At 40.5% G+C, this 27,414-nt stretch overlaps 1 protein-coding gene across 11 annotated transcripts in view; it reads right to left on the bottom strand.

Annotated features, from left to right (window-relative positions):
• lrch3 (leucine-rich repeats and calponin homology (CH) domain containing 3) overlaps positions 1–27,414 on the bottom strand; it is a 94,628-nt gene that overhangs the window by 53,868 nt on the left and 13,346 nt on the right. For 10 of the 11 annotated variants that reach the window (XR_001322928.2, XM_014161925.2, XM_014161926.2 and 7 more), the window contains exon 2: positions 15,072–15,216. Coding sequence is in view for 10 of the 11 variants with exons in the window: in XM_014161925.2 (XP_014017400.1) it covers positions 15,072–15,216 (145 nt within the window). In the remaining variant the exon portion in view is untranslated. Of the gene's footprint in view, positions 1–12,452; positions 12,516–15,071; positions 15,217–27,414 lie in introns of those variants that run through there. The other variant, XM_045703339.1, reaches the window with a different exon arrangement.

Here is a 27,414-nt window from a genome sequence, read left to right as displayed (position 1 = left end):
TCGTTACCTGTATAAAAAGACACCTGGGAGCCAGAAATCTTTCTGATTGAGAGGGGGTCAAATACTTATTTCCCTCATTAAAATGCAAATCAATTTATAATATTTTTGACATGCGTTTTTTTATGGATATTTTTGTTGTTATTCTGTCTCTCACTGTTCAAATAAACCCACCATTGACAAACCATGACATACCCAAATCTAACTGCCTGTAGCTCAGGCCATGAAGCAAGGATATGCATATTCTTGTTACCATTTGAAACACAGAGGTTTGTGGAAATGTGAAAGGAATGTAGAAGAATAACAGATCTGGTAGAAGAAAATACAAAGTAAAAACCCAAACGTTTTTTTTTTACCACCATCTTTGAAATGCAACAGAAAGGTCCCAGTTCTAGCTATCACTCTGGTTGTAATTCCGATGGTGTCCAAAAGATGGCAGCAGTGTATGTGCAAAGTTTCAGACAGATAACGTGAAGTATGAGCGAACTACATGACATTTAGTGTGAAGTCACCCAGGTACATTAGGGCAAATCGAGACAATTGCATTCACACTAAATGAACTAACATTTTCTGCAAGAATATCGTCAAATCTGTATACTTGGACTTTTCAGTATTAGTAGCCATATTATAAGTTCAACATTTGCAAAACTACCAGTTTTCATAACTTCATAACTGTGAATATTCTTATTTTTGTCCAAAAGGAAAAGGCATGCTGTCGCACAAGGTTAGTAGCTACATTTTACGTCAGATACAGGGTTTCCGGATACTCCCGTAAAGCCCAGCTCATTGGCTATCTAGCTAGCTAGCTATCTATCTAGCTAGCTATCTATCTTGCTAGCTATCTATCTTGCTAGCTATCTAGCTAGCTTTGTTTGACCCCGATTGATGCTTATTTGACAAATTTAGAGTCGTTCAAGTGAAGACCGCCCGCGTCATCGGCGTGCCATGAAGGTGTTGCTCTCTGACCTAAAATGGTGTTCTATTGGATATACTACACCACTAATGATATAGTGAAGTCTGGTTACGTTCTAGGATCTCTGAGGAATATATACGAATGTGATTTGACTGGTTGAAACAATGTTTAGGGTTAGATTTTCAGATTCCTTTCTTTGCAAATTGAACGAGCGGAAATACAAAATCTATCGTGCATGCTACATGGACCTTTTTAGGATATGAAAAATGATTTTATCCAACAAAACAACACTTCATGTTATCTCTGGGACCCTTTGGATGATAAATCAGAGCTCTCCTCAAACAATAGCATGGCATTGTTTCGCAGTAATAGCTACTGTAAATTGGACAGTGAAGTTTGTAACGGTTTTGACTTGAGGTTATTGTTTATTGGGGTGCCAGGTAGGTTGTGCCTACCAGAGAAAATATTGGTTTCTCCTTTTGGTTTGGGAGGGAATGAGTCCCATCTGGTCCGTCAAGTCTACACCAATACAAAGGACTCATGTAAAAGTCAGGATGGAAATACACTTTTCATAAACCCTTAAAACATTGGAAAGAAGTTCAAAAAATTACTGTATTCTTTTGCATGGGTTGTATTAGCAACATAAATGATCACACACAAATAATGAGCTCTGGTTCCTCCAGAAATGTCCTGTACCTCGGGCCTAAAAAGAGTCCAGCCCAGTAAAGAAGTTCAGGGAACTCATGTGACCTTAGTCATGCCATGTTTGTCCGTTCATACAAGTGTAGCGTAAATCCAGTATCAATCATACAATCAAAATAACAAATATTTTACCACACAACTATAAAGTGTATCAAATCTTAATACGTCCTCACAACTAAGCTACATAAATCATCACTGTATACATCACACCAAAACAAATGAAATACCGTTTACAAAAAGGTTGTAGTCAGTCGGTCAGTCAGACAAGCCAATCCGCCGACAGATCTCCAGCGGAGAAAGGCCACGAAGAGGTGTAGTCCACGGACGCAAAGAGTGGATCCGATCCTGGGTAAACTTGCTATTAGGCTACAAAGCACACTTTTAAATGCAACAAAACAAACGGAAGAGAGAAGCTTCAAAACTGAGGGTTGACCACATCCTCATTCACGTCTTCATCACAACCCCACTTTTGCGCAGGTGATGCTGGCTATTTAATTGGGAATTAAAGGGGAAGCGCCCTATATTTGAAGGAGAAGCACTATTTAATTGGGAATTAAAGGGAAAGCGCCCTATTGGAAGGAGAAGCACAGACTGTTCAGAAAAATTCAGGGCCGTCACAAGTTATATTAACAATAACTTAATCTTTCAGCCGATATAAGACACTTAAATGTACCGAAATTTGTTGTTTCTCTAAAATCTGCGATCAGGCGCTGCATGATTTACAACGGTCCCATTGACGGGACGCCGATCCCTGAGAAGCTCTAGCAAGAGGAAATTTTCATCTCAAGTATCAAAAGGTGGAGATTTTTTTTTTTAAATTGACGTTTAAGGGATGAATGGACAGAGAGATATGCATTCATCTTACCACCTTTCCAATGCCAAGCCTGTGGGTTATTTGCAACGAAAATGTTGTTTGCAAAGAATTCAATCTCATAAATCATTATGAATCTAAGCATGGTACTTTCAGTGGTCTTCCCACTCCAGAGAGAGGCATGATGTAGAAAAATGTAAGAGTTAACACATGGAAGCAGAATCCTCCATGCAGTGCCTCCATTAAAAGCGTCCTGGGTTCTAACCAAACACAACATGCCCTTCACAGACGTGGAGGTGTTTAAAAAGTGCATGGTGACAGCTTTGGTGGAATTGGCTACGGACAAGTCTATGGATAGCATAATTGAGACTGTCAAACAGGTGCCCCTGTCTGCATCAACAGCAGGCCGCCACATCCATGCACTGGTGGATGATGTGCATAGGATTGTTCTGGAGGGGCTCAATCAGGCTTTAGGCATTTTTCCCTGGCTATTGATGACAACATTGATGTAGCACAGTTGTGTGTGTATATGTCCGTTAATTTGATTATTTTTCCATTTCTTGAAGACAATTAGATCAGTACCTTTGTAATTTGGAACATGACCATAAATGTGTTAAGAGTGCCTGTATAACTTATACATTTAAGACACTGAGGAGAGGACGAGGGGGGGCTAAAAGCATGTCTGCGATTCTGGGATATATGCAATCTGTGTATTATTCTTAATTGGATTGCTCTAGTACCATAACAGATAGATATTGTTTTTGCACATCTCCAAATGTCCTCCCACATCTCATCAACAGTAACAGACAATTATTTCTCCCACACCTGCTTGACCCCCTGTGTGTCAACAGTAGAAATGGACCTTAAAGCATCATAAAATAATTATTTCAAATGACAGACATCAGGGTTGCCAATTAAGGTGGTGCTCTTCAAAATGTCTAACTTGTAGAAAGTGGAAAAAGTCCTACTTATGGAGTTGATATTTCTCAACCATCTGCTCAAATAACAATAAAATCCTATCAGTGAATAAATAATTTAGTCTGCCGATGCCCTTATTAAGCCAAACGTTAAAGACAGCATCCAGCAATCCTGGTACAAATCTGGGTTGTTAAGAATTGAGGTAAGAGCAGAGGTTAGTTTGGACCTTCCCAAAACACTTTGAACAGGCCTCCTCCATGCTTTGAGTGTATTAAGTAGAATGGGATTAATGCAGTAATCTTACACAGATTTGAAGCTTCTGGGGGAAAAAAATAAAGAATATCAAAAAGTCTCAATATCTAATCAAATAGAGGAGTCATTTGTGATCCAGTCAGAAATATAACTTAAGTGGGCACACTACTGATAAAACCTAATATTGGGCAGATCCAACCACACTGAGAACCTAGCAAGTGCAATATTGCCATCTTAAGTATTGGCTTGTGTTTACACATACAAGGAACTTAACCAGCCATTTAAATCTGTTATTACCTTATTGGAAAGTAAGACTTTGATCATTTGGATTGGGTAGAGTAGTCTTTGTAAAATATTCATTTTCAATAGAGATATTCTACCCAACCATGAAATCAGAGAAGAGTTCCAGATCCTGTCTTATTGTGTCAAATAAGGGAACAAAATTAGCTTTATACTTTTGCTGGAATTTGGGAGTTACGAATATACCCAGATTCATAAAACCTGAAGGAGATCATTTAAAAGGAAATGAGGGAGCGGTAGTAGGTACAGAGCTAAGACTACCAAGTGGCATAGACTCTGATTTAGTTAAATTAATCTTGTAGCTTGAAAATACACTGAATAATTCAATAATATTAACAAGAGATGTAATTGAAGTCTCGGGGCTCGAGATTAATATCAAAACATCAGCATACAAGCTTATTTTTTGACGAACGTCACCAATGAGCAGACCCTGTATATAAGGCGTTACTCTGATGGCCTCGGCCAATGGTTCCATACTGAGCGCAAATAGGAGAGGGGAATAAGGATAGCCCTGTCTGGTACCTCGGTGTGTGGAGAAGCTATTTGACCTTAGTAAGGATAGCAGCCTTCCTTGGTAGTCTTAAATAACATTAAGATACGCCTGACATTATTACATCAGTTACGGCGCTTAACGAAGCCTGTTGTCACCTTTTACAATTAAAAAATCAAATCAAATGCTATTTGTCACATACACATGTTTAGCAGATGTTATTGCGAGTGTAGCGAAATGCTTGTGTTTCCAGCTCCAACAGTGCAGTAATATCTAACAAGTAATATCTAACAATTTCACAAGAATACACACAAATCAAAAGGAATGGAATTAAGAATCTATAAATATTTGGGCGAGTTGTGTCAGAGCGGCATAAACTAAGATACAGTAGAAACAGATTAGTAATGCAAAATGTAAACATTAAAGTGGCCAATGATTTCAAGTCTATGTATATAGGGCTGCAGCCTCTAACGTGCTAGTGATGGCTATTTAGCAGTCTGATGGCCTTGAGATGGAAGCTGTTTTTCAGTCTCTCGGTCCGTTTTGATGCACCTGTACTGATCTCGCCTTCTGGATGATAGCGAGGTGAACAGGCAGTGGCTCAGGTGGTTGTTGTCCTTGATGATCTTGTTGGCCTTCCTGTCACATCGGGTGCTGTAGGCCAGGTAGTTTGCCCCCGGTGATGCGTTGGGCAATCCGCACCACCCTCTGGAGGGCCCTGTGGTTGTCGGTGGTGCAGCTTCCGTACCAGGCGGGGATACAGCCCGAAAGGGTGCTCTCAATGGTGCATCTGTAAAAGTTTGTGAGGGTTTTAGGTGCCAAGCCAAATGTCTTCAGCCTCCTGAGGTTGAAAAGGCACTGTTGCGCCTTCTTCACCACACTGTCTGTGTGGGTGGACCATTTCAGTTTGTCCGTGATGTGTACGCCAAGGAACTTGAAGCTTTACACCTTCACTGCGACCCCGTCGATGTGGATAGGGGGGGTGCTCCCTCTGCTGTTTCCTGACGTCCACAATCGGCTCCTATGTTTTGTTGACATTGGGTGAGAGGTTATTTTCCTGGCATCACACTCCCAGGGCCCACACGTTCTCCCTGTAGGCTGTCTTGTCATTGTTGGTAATCAGGCCAACAACTTTTGTCGTCTGCAGACTTGATGATTGAGTTGGAGGCGTGCATGGCCACGCAATCATGGGTGAACAGGGAGTACAGGAGGGGGCTGAGCACCCATCCTTGTGGGGCCCCTACCTTCACGACCTGGGGATGGCCCGTCAATTAGTCCAGAACCCAATTGCACAGGGCGGGGTTGAGACCCAGGGTCTCGAGCTAAATGAGATTTGAGGGTACTATGGTGTTGAATGTTGAGCTATAGTCAATGAACAGCATTCTTACATTGGTATTCCTCTTATCCCATGTGGACAAGGCAGTGTTCAGTGCGATGACATTGCCTGTGGATCTATCATCTATGGGTCTAGAGTGTCAGGTAAGGTAGAGGTGATATGATCCTTGACTAGTCTCTCAAAGCACTTCATGATGACAGAAATGAGTGCTACGAGGCAATTTTAATTTAGTTAAGTTAACTTTGCTTTCTTGGGTACAGGAACAAGGGTGGATATTTTGAAGCATGTGGGGACAGCAGACTGGGATAAGAGATTCCGGACATTTTCAAACACTCCAGCCAACTGGTCTGCGCAAGCTCTGAGGACGTGGCTAGGGATTCCGTCTGGGCTGGCAGTCTTGCGAGGGTTAACAAGCTTAAATGTCTTACGTCGGCCACGGAGAAGGAGAGTCCACAGTCCTTGATAGCGGGCCGCGTCGGTGGCACTGCGTTATCCTCAAAGCGGGTGAAGGTGTTTAGCTGGTCCGGAAGCAAGACATTGGTGTCCGCAATGTGGCTGGGTTTTCCCTTTGTAGTCCGTAGTCCCTGCCACATACGTCTTGTGTCTGAGCCGTTGAATTGTGACTCCACTATGTCTTTATACTGACGTTTTGCATGTTGATTGTCTTATGGAGGGAATAACTACACTGTTTGTATTCGGCCATATTCCCAGTCACCTTGCCATGGTTAAATGCGATGGTTCACGCAAATGCTGACATCTATCCACGGTTTTAATAGTCACAGTGGGTACAACATCTCATATACACTTCCTGATAAACTCACTCACTGTATCAGTGTATTTGTCAATATTATTCTCAGAGGCAACCTGGAACATACCCCAGTCCGCATGATCAAAACAATCTTTAAGCGTGGATTCCGATTGGTCAGACCAGCATTGAATTGACCTTAGCACAGGTACTTCCTGATTGATTTTCTGCCTATAGAGTAAAATGGAGTCGTGATCAGATTTGCCGAAGGGAGGGTGGGGGAGGGCCTTGTATGCATCCCGGAAGTTGGAATAGCAGTAGTCGAGTGTTTTCGCAGCGCAAGTATTACAGTCATTGTCTTGATAGAACTTCAGTGGTGTTTTTCTCAAACTAGCTTTGTTAAAATCCCCAGCTACAATAAATGCGGCCTCAGGATATGTGGTTTCCAGTTTGCATAAAGTTTAGTGAAGTTCCTTGAGAGTCGTGGTATCGGCTTGAGGGGTAATATACACGGCTGTGACTATAACCGAAGAAAATTCTCTTGGGGAGGTAATACGGTCGGCATTTGATTGTGGGGTATTCTAGGTCAGGTGAACAAAAGGACTTCAGTTCCTGTATGTTATCACAATCACACCATGAGTAGTTAATCATAAAACATACACCCCCGCCCTTCTTCCCATAGAGATATTTATTCCTCTCTTCACGATGAACTGAGAGAGCCATGTGTCCATGAAACAGAGTATGTTACAATCCCTGATGTCTCCCTGGAAGGAAATCCTCGCCCTGAGCTCGTCAACTTTATTATCCAGAGACTTAACAAAATCGAGTAATATAATTGGAAGCGGTGGGCGGTGTGCTCGCCTCCTGAGTCGGACTAGAAGTCGACTACCTCTCCTCCGCCAGCGGTGCTTTGGGTCAGCCTCAGTTCAATTGCCCTGTGGGGTACGAACAAAGGATCCGATTCGGGAAAGTCGTATTCCTGGTCGTAATTCTGGTGAATCACCGCCGCTCTGATATCCAAAGGTTATTCTCGGCTGTATGTAAAATAACATTTTCTGGGCTAATAATGTAAGAAATAAAAAAGTTTAAGAACTAGAATCATGGCAGACCTATCTGTCGGCACCATTTTGTCAGATCTGTGGCAATAAGTCCTCTAGTCGTGTGGCTAGGATTTTAGAAAGCAATTGCCTATCCACGTTCAGAAGGGCAATAAGGTCTGTTGGAGGAACAACTCGGGGCATTTCCCCTTTTTGAGAATGTGATATGTTACCTTCCCTCAGAGTTTGAGGGAGGTCGTCATTTGAAAATGAGTAGTTAAACATAATCAAGCAATGGCTTAAGGATCAGGCCTTGGAACTCCTTATAGAACTCACTACAAAACCCATCTGGTCCTAAAGGCCCTACCATTTCAAATGCTCAACTGCAAACATCTCTTCCTTGGTAAGGGGCATTAAGGAGACCTCGGTTCTTCGGAAATAATAGGGAGTTCAATCTTATAAAGTAAGTCCTCAATTAGTTTGGGCGCATCATTGTCAGTTCTGAGGCATAAAGATGTGCACATTTTTTTTCCCAATGACTCAAAATCACATCCATGTCCACGACATCCACAAGATCGTGTCGAAGGGGAAATGCTACTTTTTCCATTAAGTAAGTTTCTTAGTAGCCCATATAACTGTATTGTGTAAATACTAACATTATTGTGAGTGCTTATCCAGGGCTATTTAGGTCTCATGCTGACAGTATTTTCTGTTTGTTCTGTCGTGACAGGAGCGGGAGATCCCAAGACTTTTCTTAAAATGATTGTAAAACGCAGGTGTTGAATATTTATCGTTACTCGGGAGATTCCAGTAACCAATCATATTATATTATGATATGTTTAAAAGTTGACAGCTATTACAAAATCAGTAGCTACCACCATTCTATAGAAGAAAAACTAAGTTCCATAAGCTGCATGAAGAGCAGTTTTTTTTTGAATTATTGAGTTGATTGGCTCTCTTAGTCCCTGTCCTAACCTCACGTTCCACACCAGTGGGCGCCAACATGTTAAAAAGGAGCTAGAACGGAATGTGAATAGCTACCACCATTCTATAGAAGAAAAACTAAGTTCCAAATCGTCGTGAGAAGTTGAATAAAACTGAACAAAAAAAAAAGAAATGGATAATAACACTCCCTTATCTATCCAAATGTGCTGTGAAAGGGTTGAGGGACAGATTGACGCCAGGATATGGTGAGTTTTCATGAGGAGAACGAGCTACTGGCGATTAGGCAAGCTAAGCTATTGCTAGCATTTTGAGAGTGTTCATACTGAACCAAGCATAGGCACAAGCCATTAACATTTAGGCTAGCTCAGTTATCGATCAATCAATTGAAATAGCAAACGTGTATAGGTGTAAGCACTAGTCCTTTGCATTGCCCAGGTTAGTTGAATGTTTAGTTAACCTCTTGGGGCTAGGTGGGACGCTAGCGTGCCACCCGTGGTGCACTCCATCAACAGCAGGTGCATTTCAAGAGCGGCAAATTTGAATCCAAATAAATGTCAAAATTCAAATTTTTCAAAAATACAACTATGTTACACCATTTGAAAGATAAACATCTCCTTAATCTAACCACGTTTTACGATTTCAAAAAGGTTTTACGGCGAAAGCATAAATTTAGAGTATGTTAGGACAGTACATTTACAAGAGTTGTGTGTAATGTTTTGTCAAGTCAAAGACAGGGTCACCAAAACCATAAAACCAGCTAAAATGATGCACTAACCTTTTACAATCTCCATCAGATGACACTCCTAGGACATTATGTTAGACAATGCATGCATTTTTAGTTCTATCAAGTTCATATTTATATACAAAAACAGCGTTTTACTATGGCATTGATGTTGAGGAAATCGTTTCCCTCCAATAACCGGCAGTCAAGTCAGCGTCAGAAATTAAATAATTAAAATTAGAAAACATTGGTAAAATATTATATTGTCATTTAAAGAATTATAGATTTACATCTCTTGAACGCAATCAACTTGCCAGATTTAAAAATAACCTTACTGGGAAATCACACTTTGCAATAATCTGAGCACTGCGCCCAGAAAAATACGCGTTGCGATACAGACTAGACGTCATGTTGGGGAGATCTAAAATCGAAAATACTATGTAAATAATCCATTACCTTTGATTCTCTTCATCAGATGTCACTTCCAGGTATCACAGGTCCATAACGAATGTAGTTTTGTTCAAAAAAGCTCATCATTTATGTCCAAAAATCTCCGTCTCGTTTGCACATGATGTAAGCCAGCCGGACTTCTCGTCATGAACGAGGGGAAAAAATATATTTCCGTTCGTTCAAACATGTCAAACGTTGTATAGCATAAATCATTAGGGCCTTTTTTAACCAGAACATGAATAATATTCAAGGTGGACGAATGCATACTCTTTTATAACGTATTGGAACGAGGGTACCCAACATGAACTAGCGCGCCAGGTGTCTAATGGGACATCACCGTTCCATGGCTCTTGTTCGGTCAGATCTCCCTCCAGAAGACTCAAAACACTTTGTAAAGGCTGGTGACATCTAGTGGAAGCAATAGGAAGTGCCAAAATATTCCTAAACCCCTGTGTTTTTCAATGGGATAGGTTTAAAGTCAATACAACACATCAGGTATCCACTTCCTGTCAGAAAATGTCTCAGGGTTTTGCCTGCCAAATGAGTTCTGTTATACTCACAGACACCATTCAAACAGTTTTGGAAACTTTAGAGTGTTTTCTATCCATATATAACAAGTATATGCATATTCTAGTTACTGGGTAGGATTAGTAACCAGATTAAATCGGGTACATTTTTTTTATCCAGACGTGCAAATGCTGCCCCCTAGACCCAACAGGTTAATGTGAGCCTAGTAGTGTAGTTAAAGTATAAAGCATTTTGACTAAGTTTTATTTTCTCATTCCTGTAAGAGATAAAAGCTAAGAGCTATATTCATGTTTATATGAAAGGTACTCATGATATATATGAGTCAATGACAATGAAACGTACTTTTATGGGATATAAAGAAGGACTTTATCGAGCAAAAGGACCATTTGTTATGTAACTGGGACCCTTGTGATTGCAACCAGATGAAGATCTTCAAAAGGTAAGTGATTTATTTTATCGCTATTCCTGACTTTTTTGATCCCTCTGCTTGATTAGAAAATGTATGTAATGCTTTTGTGTGCGGGGCGCTGTCCTCAGATAAGCACATGGTGAGCTTTTGCCGTAAAGCCTTTTAGAAATCTGACAAAGTGGCTGGATTAACAAGAAGTTAAGCTTTTAAATGATGTATGACACTTGTATTTTCATGAATGTTTAATAAGATTTCTGTCATTTGAATTTGGCGCTCTGCAATTTCACCGGATGTTGTCGAGGTGGGAAGCTAGCGTCCCAATGATGCGTAAGTTAAGGGTAGAGGAAGCTTGTTGGACACTAAGAAAACTTTGTGGTAGAGCATTTAACACAAAATCCGGGGAGGGGCCAGCTGAGTATAAGACTATCATCTGCATATAAATGGATGAGAGAGCTACCGACTGCCTGAGCTATGTTATTGTTAAATTGAAAAGAGCGCAGGGCCTAGGATTGAGCCTTGGGGTACTCCCTTGGTGACAGGCAGTGGCTGAGAGAGAAGATGTTATGACATTATACACTGCACTCTGAGGTAGTTAGCAAACCAGGCCAAAGACCCCAGAGACAGCAATAGTCCTTAGCCGGCCCACAAGAATGGAATGGTCTACCGTATCAAAAGCTTTGGCCAAGTCAATAAAGATAGCAGCACAACATTGCTTAGAATCAAGGGCAGAGGTGACATCATTGAGGACCTTTAAGGTTGCAGTGACACATTCATAACCTGAGAAAAAAACAGATTGCATACCAGAGAGAATACTATAGACATCAAAAAAGCCAGTCAGTTGACTATTGACAAGTTTTTCCAACACTTTTGATAAATAGGGCAAAATAGAAATAGGCCTATAACAGTTAGGATCAGCTTGATCTCACCCTTTAAATAAAGGACAAACCATGGCTGCCTTCCAAGCAATGGGAACCTCCCCAGAGAGGAGAGACAGATTGAAAAGGTTGGAGATAGGCTTGGCGATCATAGGGGCAGCAACCTTAAAGAAGAAAGGGTCTAAACCATCTGACCCAGCTGTTTTTTTGGGGTAAAGTTTAAGGAGCTCCTCTAGCACCTCAGGATTCAGTGACTGCCTGCAGGGAGAAACTTTTTAGCTGGGCAGGGGGAAAAAGAGGGAGAAGCATCGGGGATAGTCACATTAAAAGGGGAGGTGAGGAAATGTTGGACAGGCAAGGAGACATGGCTGAGTCAAAATAGGAATCCTGACTTAATGAAGAAGTGATTAAAGAGCTCAGCCATGTGCTTCTTGTCAGTAACAACCTGATCGTCAACTTTAAGGGACATGGGCAGCTGTGAGGAGGGTTTATTCTCCAGGTCTTTAACCGTTTTCCAGAATTCTTGGGGATAGATGTACAGAGAGAGAACGGCTCCTTAAACTAACTAACTTTGGCCTTCCGGATAGCCCGAGTGCACTTATTTCTCATTTGCCTGAACGTGAGCCAGTCACAGCCTGAGTATGCGTGTGCAGAGCCTTTTGCCAAATGCAATTCGTTGTGGAGTAACTCTGCACGATCACAGTCGAACCAGAGGCTGAACCTGTTTTTAATTCTCATTTTCTTTATGGGTGCGTTTTTGTTAACAATACCACTGAAAATATCAAAAAAGAAGGTCTTTGACAGAGGGGATCAAGCTGATTCTATACCATTTTACAGAGGCCAGTTCATGAAGGAAGGCTTGCTCATTGAAGATTTTTAGCAAGCATCTATGACAAATCAGGACAGGTCGTTTCACTGAGCAGCCATTACTAACACAGGCTGTAAAACAGTGATCACTAAGGTCATTACAGTAGACACCAGACTAATACCTATCAGGATTATGCCTGTCACCAGTGCAAATACCTTCTGTTGTCCAAGGTCATTGATGACTGCCTTCAGCTCATCTGCAATGTAGAGACCAGTGTGTCTGTTGTCCCTTGTGTCTGTGCTCTCGTAGAATATTGGTTGAAGGGTGGAGATGATGTAGTTAATTATTCCTTGCCCACGAACATTCGACCACCCATCAGAGATGATTGCCATACAGTCTGCTTTCTCTATGATTTGCTTGACCTTCACTTGAACTCTGCATCCATTAAATTAGTAGATAAAGCATGTCTGGTTGAAGGAGGGGTTTATGCTGGGCAAAGAACATTCAGAAATCTCTTCCAATAGACATTGCCTGTGAGGATCAGAGGTGAACCACTTGCATACACAGCTTGAGCAAAACATTAATCAGCATTTCTCTGACTACGTTCCTCCATTGAGTCCAAAAAACTTCTGGAAAACTTCGGATAAGGTGTTCGATTCATAATTTTCACCTCGAATAGAAGTAGAGGGACTTTTGTCAGAGGTTGCTTTTTGTGAGCGCTGAGGGAACTTTATGCACTTGGCCAGATGATTCTTCATTTTTGTTGCATTGTTCACATACGATTTGGCACAGTATTTGCAAATGTACACAGCTTTTCCTTCTACATTAGCTGCAGTGTAACGTCTCCACACATCAGATAGTGCCCATGGCATTTTCCTGTAAAGATTAGAAAAAAGAGAAAAAACCCAAATACAATTCCATGTACAGATAAATAGGTAAGCAGTTAGATTAAACAACTCCTTTGTAAGATGAATGTTTTAAAATGAAACATGTATGGAAACAGGTGAATTAACACTTAGTTAGCAGGCTCAAGCAAGCTAAAACCCACATGGTAGCAAAAACTAATGAGCAGAAATTGTTAACAAGTTAATTTCCGGACTATTAAGCGCGCCTGAATATAAGCCGCACCCACTGAATTAAAAAAAAATATATATTTTGAACATAAATAAGCCGCACATGTATACAAGCCGCAGGCGCCTACCCGTAGATTGAAACAAATTAACTTTACACAGGCTTTAACGAAACACGGCTTGTAACAAAAAATATAAAAAAATTGCAGTAAACAGTAGCCTACCAACAAAATCATTGGTCACTATCTTCCTCCTCCTGTGCACTGAAACCATCTCCTTCGGTGTCGGAGTTGAATAGCCTCAGAATTGCTTCATCCGATATTGGATCGTTTTCATTGTCGCTCTCGTCACTTTCATCCGGAGGCAAATCCCCCGCTGAGCCCTCTTCAACACGCAGCAGTCCAGCCTTTCGAAACCCGTTGATGATAGTGGATTTTTTGACAATGCTCCACGCTGTCAGGACCCACTGGCAGACTTGACCATAAGTTGCTCTTCGCATGCGGCCCGTTTTAGTGAAGGATTTCTCCCCACTTGTCATCCAAGCCTCCCACTGAACACGGAGCGCCACCTTAAATGCACAATTTACACTGATGTCGAGTGGCTGCAAATACTTTGTTGTGCCCCCAGGAATCAGGGTGACAAAATGACTACCGTAATCAGAATGATGGGAAGTTTGAGAGCGCTCGATTTAATCTAAACAGTAAACAAAAAAGTTTGACCTTAACCCGTTCAGCAATTTCATTGGTCTAATGAAAGCTTCATGCCGCCAAAAAAACTGAGCACGTCACAGAATGTTTATTTAAAAAAAAAAAAAAAAAGTAAAAATTTGAAAGCGGGAAAAATCCATACATTAGCCGCGTCATTGTTTAAGCCGCGACGTTCAAAGCCTGGGAAAAAAGTAGCGGCTTATAGTCCGGAAATTACGGTAAACATACTTTGCTGTAGGCTACTATTTACTAGTTAACAAAAAAAATCATATGTCATAAAATATATTCACCCCGCCCAGTATTGTAATCAAAACTTACCAGAAAGCATGTAGTCCTTGGCTCAGACAGTGTAGTAGCGTGGGCTCAATAGCATCTCATTAGTGCGCAAGAACTTGAGAATCAGCTGTACATGTGACGGAAGAGTGCACTGCACATGTGATGGAAGAATGCACTGTGCATGCAGAGGGTTGCAATTCCCTTGAATTGGGGAGTTTAACCAAAATATGCCACAAGATCTAGAATTGCCTTGTGTATCCCACAAAAAAAAAAATCACTGTTATAAGCTAACTTTTTAAAATGAATTTAAGCAAAATCCCCAAAATTCCCAGGCTTAACTTCACATGGAAAATGTATGGAATTTACCGGAAAGTTTCAGACCCTTTGCAAACCTACGCGGGATATATAGCCGATATCGAAGTCTATTGTACTGTTGATGTATTGAATTCATATTGAGCTCATTGTACAAATTTCACTCGACGTGATACTTTTGTATTATTTTGGTGGGCTAACTTCCTTCTTGGGACATTGCATTTGGGACTTTTTGCATCTCAGGTCAAAGATTTTTTTATTATTCTAAATTTGGGGGGGGGCAAAAAAATATGGAGACATTTTTGGGGGGAACCAGTTGGGGAACCCTGCCCTACACAACACTAGCTTATTTAGTCACAAACTGAAATTAGGCGAAGTATTAGTTTTAAAACCAGGAAATGGCAGAGCAATTTCTGCATATTAGAACTTTAAGTAGTTTACACCACTGGTGTGTGTGCACACCCGTTACCTTATGTTCAGGTAGGTGAGGGCCTGGAGATTGAGAAGACTCTCAGGCAGCGAGCGCAGGCAGTTCTGGTAGAGGTTAAGGTGTTCCAGAGAGACAAACATACACACCTCCACGGGCAGTTCTGGCAGACGGTTTCGGGACAGATCTAAACAAGGGGAGAAAGACGTATACGTCATGCCACAGTTTATTTCATTTATTCAACCCTTTATTTGAGCAGGTGATTTGGCTGGTTTTGTTTTCACACCTGTAGGTGTCCTAGTGTTAGGGCCGTTTGGCAGATTGAAGTTGGTTAAGAACACATTCTCAACGGCAAGAAAGGCTGTGTTGGGATCTAGCCAGGGTTGTATTCACTAGGTACCAAATAGAAGAAATTGTACTGAAACGGAGTGATTACTTGAACTTGGTATGCACTAATGAATAAAACTCAGGACATTTGGGCCCAACCCAACCCATACTCCTGTGACAAGTGCCATGGGATCTGTAAGGACATAGGTTGTCATCTCAACTGATGGACAGCACCCTTTACAGGGCAGTGTCCCCAGTCACTGTCCTGGGGAAAACCCTGCACAGCAGCTACATTTACCATGTGTTCTGTAGGCCTAAATGGACAAAGTCCTTAATGAATAAAACAGATGTATTTTTGTTTTGTTCCTTTCAAAAGTGTAAATCAGAATTGTTTATAGATATTATGAATACTTTGGTTTGCCAATAACATAATAAAAGTATACTAAATGTACAAGTCCACTCAATTAGCAGGTTACATTTAGAAACACTGTCAAAATGTCAAACTGAGATGTGCTTATTGCCTGTGGAGTATGTGAAATGCAGTAGAATTGTTACATTTTTATTTTCAGCTGTATCAGAACAACCAGTAAAAGGAACAATACTGTAAATACCTTCAGCCCTGTTTCACGCTAACATGAGAGTACTCAAAATGATTTTCAAGAGAGTACTCCAACACAGACATTCTTTCAAATGCCCATCACTACTAAATATCTGACAAAAAACTTAACTGAACAGCAGCTGTAAAGCAATATTCAACCCCTATCCCCATCCCTCAATCCACATAGTTTCTGGGTCCACTCTGTTTGCTAGCCTAAAAGCTGGTCATTTCTTATTAGTGTTACGCTAGCTGCATAAAAATATGGTACAGTGATGACATTCATATCTTTAACTTAAATGTTTTGGTGAATTTGCAATCCTATTCCCAAGCATAGGTCTTTATTTTCTTCACTGCTTATTGTGATGTAATACTGTGATAAGAACTAGGGGTGAATGCTGAAAAACGTATCTACAGAAGTACTCATTTTATAACTAAAAGGTATTTTAATAGACCACTCATTCTGACTAAATGTGTTTTGTTGGTTTATATACGAGTAGGCCTATGTTACAGACAGCAACACAAAAGACCATTACCATCACACACAGCCAGTCTCACAGACCCGTGACGTCTGAAAATAGCCACCAAGCTGACAGAGATAAAGGAACGTTCTTCTCCCTCCAGTCAGATCAAAGGCCTCAGTATCTTTAAGCAGCTCTTCTTGTGCTTGTCTAAATAAGTAATGCCAAACGAGCCTAATAGCTCATTCTTATCTTCATATAGTGGACCACCGGGGCCGCATTTTCCATTCATAAACCATGCCGTGGACGGTTCTAAAACTACTTGCACGTTGTTAACCATTTGTTTAGACTTTGCTCCGTCATGTTACCTTATTAGCTAACTAACTACCTGTTAACTTGACCAGTATATCCAAACATTTGGGGGCACAGACAGACAAAGGGATAGCTTTTTCAGGAGTTCATGATCATCTGCGAGCAAGTATTTCTGTGTGTGTCTGTCACATATTGTTCAGTAATACTGTGCAGTGAGTGTTGCTGTATCCCGATGGCATTCCCAGCCAAGTCATCTATATTTGTCCCCTGCAGCTGTGTGAGGATTCAGGATACAGGAAGCTGCTGCTCTCCGCAATGCTGTCTGCTTCCTACGCCAGCCAGGCTCTCCCTCCAACCAAAGACAACCACGCTGAAAGATGCCCAATGACAGAAATATGGCCTAAGTCCAAATTCTCTCTCCTACTGTTGTTCACTCAATTAGGTTGGGAAATTAAATTTTCTTCTCTTTTAACAAAGAGAAGCCATTTGCTTTCCAAACTGTTCTCCCGCAATTGAATTTTTTTCTTCCGTTAACAGTCCCAACTCAAATCATCTATTTGGTATTTGCCGCGTACGCTGCTCAAATTAGCCTTATGAGCCTATTTTAATATACTATCCCCCATAGTAGAAAAGTTTGGTCAGCTTGTCGAGAAAGAAATAGCCCAAAGAGTCTCCAGGACAGTACGATAAATCCCAAAGTAGGCCGAGGCTACATAAAAAAACTTGAAAAAGCAATGAATCTAATGCAACAGATCAGAACGTTTAGCTTAACATTTTTATAAACTATTATTCTTAAAAATTCTTAGTGCAGCAATGTGCACAAGGCAATAGCCAAATGTACATTTGCGCATAGCCTAACAGACAATTTAAAAAAGTAAATTAAAAAAAAATATTAAAAAAAAAAATAGAACATGAGAGAAATAGGCTACTGGTTTTAATGGCATAAGACGTTTTAATAAAACAATTGCCTCGAGGAATAAGGTCGGATTTTGCCCAGGCTACTTCCAAGCAAGGTAAAACATGCCTAATAATATGTAGTAAAACGTTCAGCTTTCAAACAATTAACATTTTACATTAACATTTTAGTCATTTAGCAGACGCTCTTATCCAGAGCGACTTACAGTAGTGAATGCATACATTTCATACAATTTCATGCATTTCTTTTGTGTACTGGCCCCCCGTGGGAATCGAACCCACAACCCTGGCGTTGCACACACCATGCTGGCGTTGCAAACACCATGCTCTACCAACTGAGCCACAGGGAAGGCTATATATTTTCAAAATGCATAATGCTTCCAGCTTATTGCAAAGTGATGAAGCCTGCCTTCCGTTGCCTTTGAATGACGAATGGGAAGCGCGCTTCAATTACCAGTTGAGAAATACAAATATTAGCTATTCTTTAATTGTGGCCCAAAAACTATTTTTAACACACGATTGGATTTAGAATTGATGCTCAATGATTGGGCTTATAAAGGCTCTGTGTTTGTATGATGTGCGCGTGTGAAAGTAAGGTTCATAACAAATATACACACACGGCAATTTAATTCGACAAATTATGCAAGTGAACCCATAGACTGATAACCATTACCGGTCAAATGTATATTTCCATCAACGAATAGGCAAAAAAAAGCATAATTTCGCAATTTTATTATTTTTTATTTATTTATTTCTATTTATTTAACGGCCAAAAGCCGGCTAACGGAAACCCTGATCAGGATATATGATAAACCGAGTAGCAGCATATATTATGAAAGCAAGTTTGGCTTGGGCGGTATCCAGATTGTCGAACCTTCATACCATCCTTGTGCCATTGCGGGGTATTCAGTACACACAATCCTGTCTCGGAGCTCTACGGACAATTCCTTTGACCTCATGGCTTGGTTTGTGCACTGTCATGCACTGTCAACTGTGGGACCTTATATAGACTGGTGTGTGTCTTTCCAAATCATGTCCAATTAATTGAACTTAGCACAGGTGAATTCCAGTCAAATTATAGAAACATCTCAAGGATGATCAATGGAAACAGGATGCACCTGAGCTCAATTTCGAGTCTCATAGCAAAGGATCTGAAGATTTATAAAAAATAAACATACCTTAAGTTTGCTAAAAATTATATTCTCATATTGTGTCCTCTGTAATACCAGTGCCATGCTTGGAAATGCATGATTTTATCCAAGGTTAATGGAAACAAAATTCAAATATGTTTCATATGTTAAGTATTGTGACTCCTATAAACCGGTTCTTGCAGTGCTGTATTCGCACAGGCTCGATGTACACTTACTGGACCTGAACCACACACACACACACACACACACACAGAGTACATTCAAAATCCCTCACACGCGCTGCTACTACCGTTTATCATCTATGCACTTTACCCCTACCTACATGTACATATTACCTCAATTACCTTGACTAACCTGTACATTGACTCGGTACCGGTACCCCTTGTATATAGCCTCGTTATTGTTATTTGGTTTTTAGTATATTTCCTTTAGTACAGGACCAGTAACATAACCAGAAAATGTTACATGGCGATGGGTGTGTAACTAATTCTAGGGTTGGAAGAATCTATGCGAAATGCCAGGGGAATGGATTCTAAAAAATGTACCAAGTTAAAATTACTTAGCAAAACATTCCTTGCGAGCTCAGATTTTTATTATTTTCTTGTGAGACACTTGATTCCGTCTTATTCTGAAATAGATTCATAGAATTGACGAAAGGGAGGGGGGGTCACGAGAAATTGTGGAGTTAATATTGTGAGTAATTGTAGAGTTTTGAAAAAGCAATTGTGTCCGGCGCCAACATTGGGATTGCCAAACCTAAAATTACCTTTTTAAATTGTTTGTTCATAAACATTAAGGGCATTGTAGTGCGGTGGTTACTTAAAATAACGGAGGAAAAGAGAGACCAGTCATACACGGGAGTAAATCGTTAGACTGGGTGGCGAGATAAATGTAGCCTTGTCTAAGTGTAGTATAGGCTACATAAAAGGCTACATAAACGTTGGGACTGATTAAAACAGACGGTTAAAGAGTGGAAGGAGGACAGTGCCCTTCCTGTGAACTTAAGTTATCATGTTAAGTTTTGTATGTGATTTAAAACTTGTTCACCTGGTAAAGTAACATTATATAGATTAGTGAAATGAAAGAAAATGGGAAGTTAAATGAAAAGCAAAATGGAAAGAAATCAAATTTAAAATAGTTTGATCAAATGTCAGTAGTGAAGCTAATAGCAGCGATGCCCACAACAAGTAAAGTTGTGGCAAAATGGCTTAAGGACAACAAAGTCAAGGTATTGGAGTGGCCATCACAAAGCCCTGACCTCAATCCCATAGAAAAGTTGTGGGCAGAACTGAAAAAGCGTGAGCGAGCAAGGAGGCCTACAAACCTGACTCAGTTACACCATCTCTGTCAGGAAGAATGGGCCAAAATCCACCCAACTTATTGTGGGAAGCTTGTGGAAGGCTACCCGAAACATTTGACCCAAGTTAAACAATTTAAAGGCAATGCTACCATATACTAATTGAGTACTTCTGACCCACTGGGAATGTGATGAAACAAATAAAAGATGAAATAAATTATTCTCTCTGCTATTATTCTGAGACATTTCACGTTCTTCAAATAAAGTGGTGATCCCTACTGACCGAAGACAGGGAATTTTTACTAGGATTAAATGTCAGGAATTGTGAAAAACTGAGTTGAAATGTATTTGGCTAAGGTGTATGTAAACTTCCGACTTCAACTGTACATGTTCAAATTACCTCGACTAATCTGTACCCCCGTACATTGACTCGGTACCGGTTCCCCCGTATATAGCCTTGTTAGTTATTTGTTTGTGTTTTTTTACACTTAAGAAAATATTTGCTAAATTAACTAAACTATTTCTTGAACTGCATTGTTGGTTAAGGGCTTGTAAAGGCAGCATTTCATGGTAAGGTCTACAACTGTTCGGCACATGTGAGAGATGAAAATTGATGTGGAACTGCTTTATAGCACATTTCTGCAGCATTAGTAAAGATGTGATCATTACATATTGATGATTTTATTCCAAATCCTTTGGACGTAATGATCATAATATAGTATCCATCTCGCGAAAACCAATGTTCCGAAGGCTGGGCCTAATATAGTGTATAAGAGGTCATAGAATAAGTTATATTGTGATTCTTGTGTTAATGATGTAAAGAGTATTTCCTAGTGTGTGGTGTGTAATAAAAGCACCAAACGCTGCACATGATACATTTATGAAATTGCTTATTCCAGTTACTAATAAGCATGCAGCCATTAAGAAAATTACAACAGAAAATCCTCATCAATCCACGGGGATTTGAAAAATGTTATGGTTCAGAGGGATGAGGCAAAAGGTATAGAAAATAAGTCTGGAAGCATAACCGATTGGCAAATGTACTGCATATTGAGAAATCATGTGACTAAACTGAATAAGAATTAGACACTACACTATGAAACAAAGATAAATGGTATAAATAAATGGCAAAAAGGCAAACTCAGCTCCATCATTCATTGAATCAGATGGCTCAATCATCACAAAACCCACTGATATTGCCAACTACTAATGATTTTTTCATTGGCAAGATTAGCAAACTTAGACCTGACATGCCAGCAACAAACACTGACACTACACATTCAAGTATATGTGCCCAAATTATTAAAGACAAGCATTGTAATCTCGTATTCCGTAAAGTGAGTGTGGAGAAAATGAAAAAAAAAATCATTGTCTATCAACAATGACAAGTAACCAGGGTCTGACAACCTGGATGGAAAATTACTGAGGATAATAGCGGATTGGAGGGAAGTAAAAAAGTCATTCCACTACTTTAGAATAGTAAAGCACCCATTACTGGCTCAAATAGTCAACCAACCCTTAAACTTTTGGAAAAAATTATTTGACCAGACATTTCTATTTTACAGTAAACAAATTGACAATAAAATTTTAGCATGCTTATATAGGGAACAACATTCAACAAGCACAGCACTTACACAAATGATTGATGATTGGCTGATAGAAATTAGTGATACAAAGATTGTGGGGGCTGTTTTGTTAGACTTCAGTGCAATCTTTGACATTATCGATCATAGTCTGCTGGAATAACGTATGTGTTATGGCTTTACACCCCTTTTATGGCTTTATTGTGAATAAAGAGTTACCTGTCAAACAGAACAGAGAGGGTGTTCTTTAAATGGAATCCTCTCCAATATAATCAAGGTAGAATAAGGAATTCTCCAGGGCAGCTGTTTAGGCTTTTTACTTATTTCAATCTTTACTCACGACATGCTTTGAGTAAAGCCAGTGTGTGTAAGTATGCGGATGACTCAACACTATACACGTCAGCTACTACAGTGACTGAAATGACAGCAACACTTAAAAAAGAGCTGCAGTTAGTTTTAGAATGTGTGGCAAGGAATAAGTTAGTCCTAAATTATTTCAAAAACTAAAAGCATTGTATTTGGGACAAATCATTCACAAAACCCTGAACCACAACTAAATCTTGTAATGAAGTTGAAGTGACTAAACTACCTGAAGTAACCCTGGATTGTAAACTGTCCTGGTAAAAACATTGACAGAACAGTAGCTGGGATGGGGAGAAGAAGTCTGTCCATAAAGCGCTGCTCTGCCTTCGTAACAGCATTATCAACAAGGCAAGTCATACAGGCCATAGTTTTGTCACACCTGGACTACTGTTCATTCGTGTGGTCATGTGCCACAAAGAGGGACTAAGGAAAATTCCAATTGGCTCAGAACAGGGCAGCACAGCTGGGCCTTGGATGTACACAGAGAGTTAATAATATGCATGTCAATCTCTCCTGGCTCAAAGTGGAGGTGAGATTGACTTCATCACTACTTGTATTTGTGAGAGGTACTGACATGTTTAATACACTGAGCTATCTGTTTGAACTACTGGCGCACAGCTTGGACACCGACAAGACATGCCACCAGAGGTCTCTTCACAGTCCCCAAGTCCAGAACAGACTATGGGAGGGACACAGTACTACATAGAGCCATGACTACATGGAACTCTATTCCCCATTAAGTAACTAATGCAAGCAGTATAAATGTATTGTATTTATTAAAACAATGTGCATATGCCTTAACCTCACTAGGGTAAGGGGAACTATTTTCACCTCCGGATGAAAAGCGTGCCCAAAGTAAACTGCCTGCTACTCAGGCCCAGAAGCTAGGATATGCATATAATTGGTAGATTCGGATAGAAAACACTATAACGTTTCCAAAACTGTTAAAATAATGTGAGTATAACAGAACTGATATGGCAGGCGAAAACCTGAGAAAAATCTATCCAGGAAGTGGGATTTTGTTTATGTTTGTAGTTTTCTATTGAATGCCATTACAGTATCCATTGACTTAGGACTCAAATTGCACTTCCTATGGCTTCCACTAGATGTCAACAGTCTTTAGAAATTGTTTCAGGCTTGTATTCTGAAAAATGAGGGAGTAAGACCACTGAGTAAGTGGATCCTGGGAAGTCGCCAGACCTGTTTCCTGCGCCCGACCGAGAGCGCGCCTTTCTTGTTTTTCTTTTATATTGACGACGCTATTGTCCGGTTGAAAAATGATCTATTATTTAGGCTAAAAACAACCTGAGGATTGATTATAAACATCGTGACATGTTTTTTCGAACTTTACGGATACCATTTGGATTTTTCAGCTGCCTGTTGTGACTGCCTTTGAGACATTGGATTACTGAACAAAATGCGCCAACAAAACGGCGATTTTTGGATATAAAGAGGGACTTTATCGAACAACATCAACATTTATTGTGAAACTGAGAGTCTTGTGAGTGCAACCATATGAAGATCAAAGGTACGGCATTTTTTATATCGCTATTTCTGACTTGTGTCGCACCTGCCTGGTTGAAATATGATTTATGCTTTTGTGTGCTGGGCGCTGTCCTCAGATAATCCCATGGTCTGCTTTTTGAAATCTGACACAGTGGCTGGATTAACAAGAAGTTAACCTGTTTAGGCTAGGGGGCAGTATTGACACGGCTGGATAAAAAACATACCCGATTTAATCTGGTTACCACTCCTACCCAGTAACTAGAATATGCATATACTTATTACATATGGATAGAAAACACCCTAAAGTTTCTAAAACTGTTTGAATGCTGTCTGTGAGTATAACAGAACTCAAATGGCAGGTCAAAACCTGAGAGATTCCTTTACAGGAAGTGGCCTGTCTGACCATTTCTTGAACTTCTTATCCATCTCTATCTTTTACTAAGGATCTCTGCTCTAACGTGACACTTCCTACGTCGTCCATAGGCGCTCAGAGCCCGGGAAAAAACAGAATGTCGTCATCCCAGCCCCAGGCTGAAACACATTATCGCCTTTCTCAAGTGGCCGATCAAGGGACTCTGGGCTTAGGCGCTTGACCCGACCGCCCCCGCCTTTGTGATTTTTTCCTCTTTTTGCCGAAAAGGAGATTCCCTGTCGGAATATTATCGCTTTTCTACGAGAAAAATGGCGTAAAAATTGATTTTAAACAGCGGTTGACATGCTTCGAAGTACGGTAATGGAATATTTAGAATTTTTTTGTCACGAATTGCGCCATGCGCACGACCCTTCTTTACCATTTCGGATAGTGTCTGGAACGCACGAACAAAACGCCGCTATTCGGATATAACGATGGATTATTTTGGACCAAACCAACATTTGTTATTGAAGTAGCAGTCCTGGGAGTGCATTCTGACGAAGACAACAAAAGGTAATCAAACTTCTATAATAGTAAATATGATTATGGTGAGTGCTAAACTTGCCGGGTGTCTAAATAGCTAGCCCGTGATGCCTGGGCTATGTACTTAGAATATTGCAAAATGTGCTTTCACCAAAAAGCTATTTTAAAATCGGACATATCGAGTGCATAGAGGTCTGTATCTATAATTCTTCAAATAATTGTTATGCTTTTTGTGAACGTTTATAGTGAGTAATTTAGTAAAATGTTAGCGAATTCCCCGGAACTTTGCGGGGGGTATGCTAGTTCTGAACGTCACATGCTAATGTAAAAAGCTGTTTTTTGATATAAATATGAACTTGATTGAACAAAACATGCATGTATTGTATAACATAATGTCCTAGGGTTGTCATCTGATGAAGATCATCAAAGGTGAGTGCTGCATTTAGCTGTCTTCTGGGTTTTGGTGACATTATATGCTAGCTTGAAAAATGGGTGTCTGATTATTTCTGGCTTGGTACTCTGCTGACATAATCTAATGTTTTGCTTTCGTTGTAAAGCCTTCTTGAAATCGGACAGTGTGGTTAGATTAACGAGAATCTTGTCTTTAAATAGCTGTAAAATAGTCATATGTTTGAGAAATTGAAGTAATAGGATTTTTAAGGTTTTGAAAATCGCGCCACAGGCTTCAAGTGGCTGTTACGTAGGTGGGACGAATTCGTCCCGCCTAGCCCATAGAGGTTAAGATTTATTTTGATGTATAACACATATTTTCAAGAATGTAAAGTATTTGAATTGAGTATTTTTGAATTTCGCGCTCTGCAATTTCACTGGATGTTGGCCAGGTGGGACACTACCGTCCCAGTTACCCATAAGAAGTTAATTTTGCTGGACCCCAAGAAGAGTAGCTGCTGCCAAGTAACAATAAAGACAAATACATAATGAATCGTAAGCCTACGTTACACATTTTTAGTAATGATAAAGCTGAAAACGTATTAGTTGGATACGTAGCACATTTGTTGAGCTAGATGTCAGATATACATACAGAAGTATGTGGACATCCCTTCAAATTAGTGGATTCGGCTATTTCAGTTAAATCCGTTGCTGACCGTGTATAAAATCGAGCACAGAGCCATGCAATCTCCATAGACAAACCATGGTAGTAGAATGGCCTTACTGAAGAGCTCAGTGACTTTCAACGTGGCACCGTCATTGGATGCCACGTTTCCAACAAGTCAGTTCATCAAAATTCTTCCCTGCTAGAACTGCTCCGGTCAACTGTAAGTGCTGTTATTGTGAAGTGGAAACTCCTAGGATCAACAACGGCTCAGCCCGCAAAGTGGTAGGCCACACAAGCACAAAGAATGGGACTGCAGAGTGCTGAAGTGTGTAGCGCGTAAACATTATTTGTCCTCAGTTGCAACACTCACTAACGAGTTCCAAACTGCCTCTGAAAGCAACGTAAGCACAGTAACTGTTCGTCGGGAAATCGAAATTGATTTATACTGGACACCACACAGGAATGTATGACCACTGACATGTTTTCCAAGGCAGCCCCATTACCACCAGACAAAATGCTGGTATGCACAGTAACTATATCTGCTGGGAAAGAAAATTAAAGGTGAGGGGTGCACATTGTTACTTTAGCAGAACACTACTTCCATTGTATTATGTAAAGGGAGGTTAATTTTATGGAACTGTTACTACATTTGAAAGTTATCAAAACAGTTTAGAATATCTACATAAATTCACAAATTGCATTCCTATTCAAAGCTTCCTCCTGCATCTCACCATACATCTGCCTGTAGTTATTTGAATCAACCTGCAGGAGGTTGGTTTGTTGTGATTGAGATGGGGGGGAAACAGCTGCGGGCCAGGTTCTGACAGACAGATAGGTGTGTCTTGGTGGTGGCAAGTACACATCCAAGAAACACCGACAAACCACAACCCCAAGCCAACTCACGTTTGGCTTTTGTCAGGGCAGCCAGCATTTCTTGAGAAAGCCCAAAAAACTATACCAAATCAGTGGGTGCAGTTCCCCTTTAATTTCTTCCAGCGAGCTCCTGCCTTAGATAACCGGTGTGGACTTGCCACAGAGACATGAGTCTGGCGGAACAAAACACAGAGGGAGAGAGAACAACAAAAGAGGCCTCTGCCAAGTTAACCAAGTAAGGCCTCAGTCTCGATCTCTTCTCCGTTTTCCTCTTTTCCTTTGTAAGGGTCTGGCAGTGTGAACTGTGTCTGGATGTAGCCCCCAAGCGTCGCCAAACTTGCAGGGCACATACACACTGCATTGACTATGCTCCAATTCCTCAGTCAGTGCACACAGACAACAATGATCAGTGGAGCACCCAGGCAAGAGGATCACAGACTTACTCAGACAAGGACATGTATACTCCCTCTCTGTCTCGCTCTCTCTATACAGTTAGCGTTGGGCAATATATCAAATTCATTTGAACACATGTTCTAGCGCAATGTTCTGAATGCCTCTATTGCATTTTTATAAGCGTTCTGTCTATTTGGCCTTGTCTCCTTCGATCATTTTGTGCTGTGAGCACCTTGCGACTCGCAGACACCAAACACCTCCTCCTGCCACTCAACAACAAAGACGAAAGCTGACTTCTTCCTCCGTGACAACAAGCCATTTAAACTCGCTATTTACATTTGAGGTTTGGTCCAACAGGTAGGCCATTCTGACACCAACATGCCTAGAGACATTCTACCGTAGACTTGAACTAAACCTTTCTAACAATACCTTTTTTATGTCTCATCTCCCAAAATGTAGAACAGACTAGGGTTGGGTGCAGTGGAGGCTCCTCAGTGGAGGAAGGTGAGGACCATCACCAGCGATTCTTTTTTTTTTACAACATAAAAAAAATAATTTATTCTAAATATAATCAAGTCACCAAATACTTAAAAACACTATTTTGCAAAGAAGATCTACCAGTGGCCTCAACTGCACTCTATGGGGTAGCACCATGGT

Source organism: Salmo salar, chromosome ssa20 (genome assembly GCF_905237065.1).
Source record: "Salmo salar chromosome ssa20, Ssal_v3.1, whole genome shotgun sequence".
Lineage (NCBI taxonomy): Eukaryota > Metazoa > Chordata > Actinopteri > Salmoniformes > Salmonidae > Salmo > Salmo salar.
Note: the sequence above shows the minus strand (reverse complement) of the source record. Positions and strands in the feature narration are given on the sequence as shown.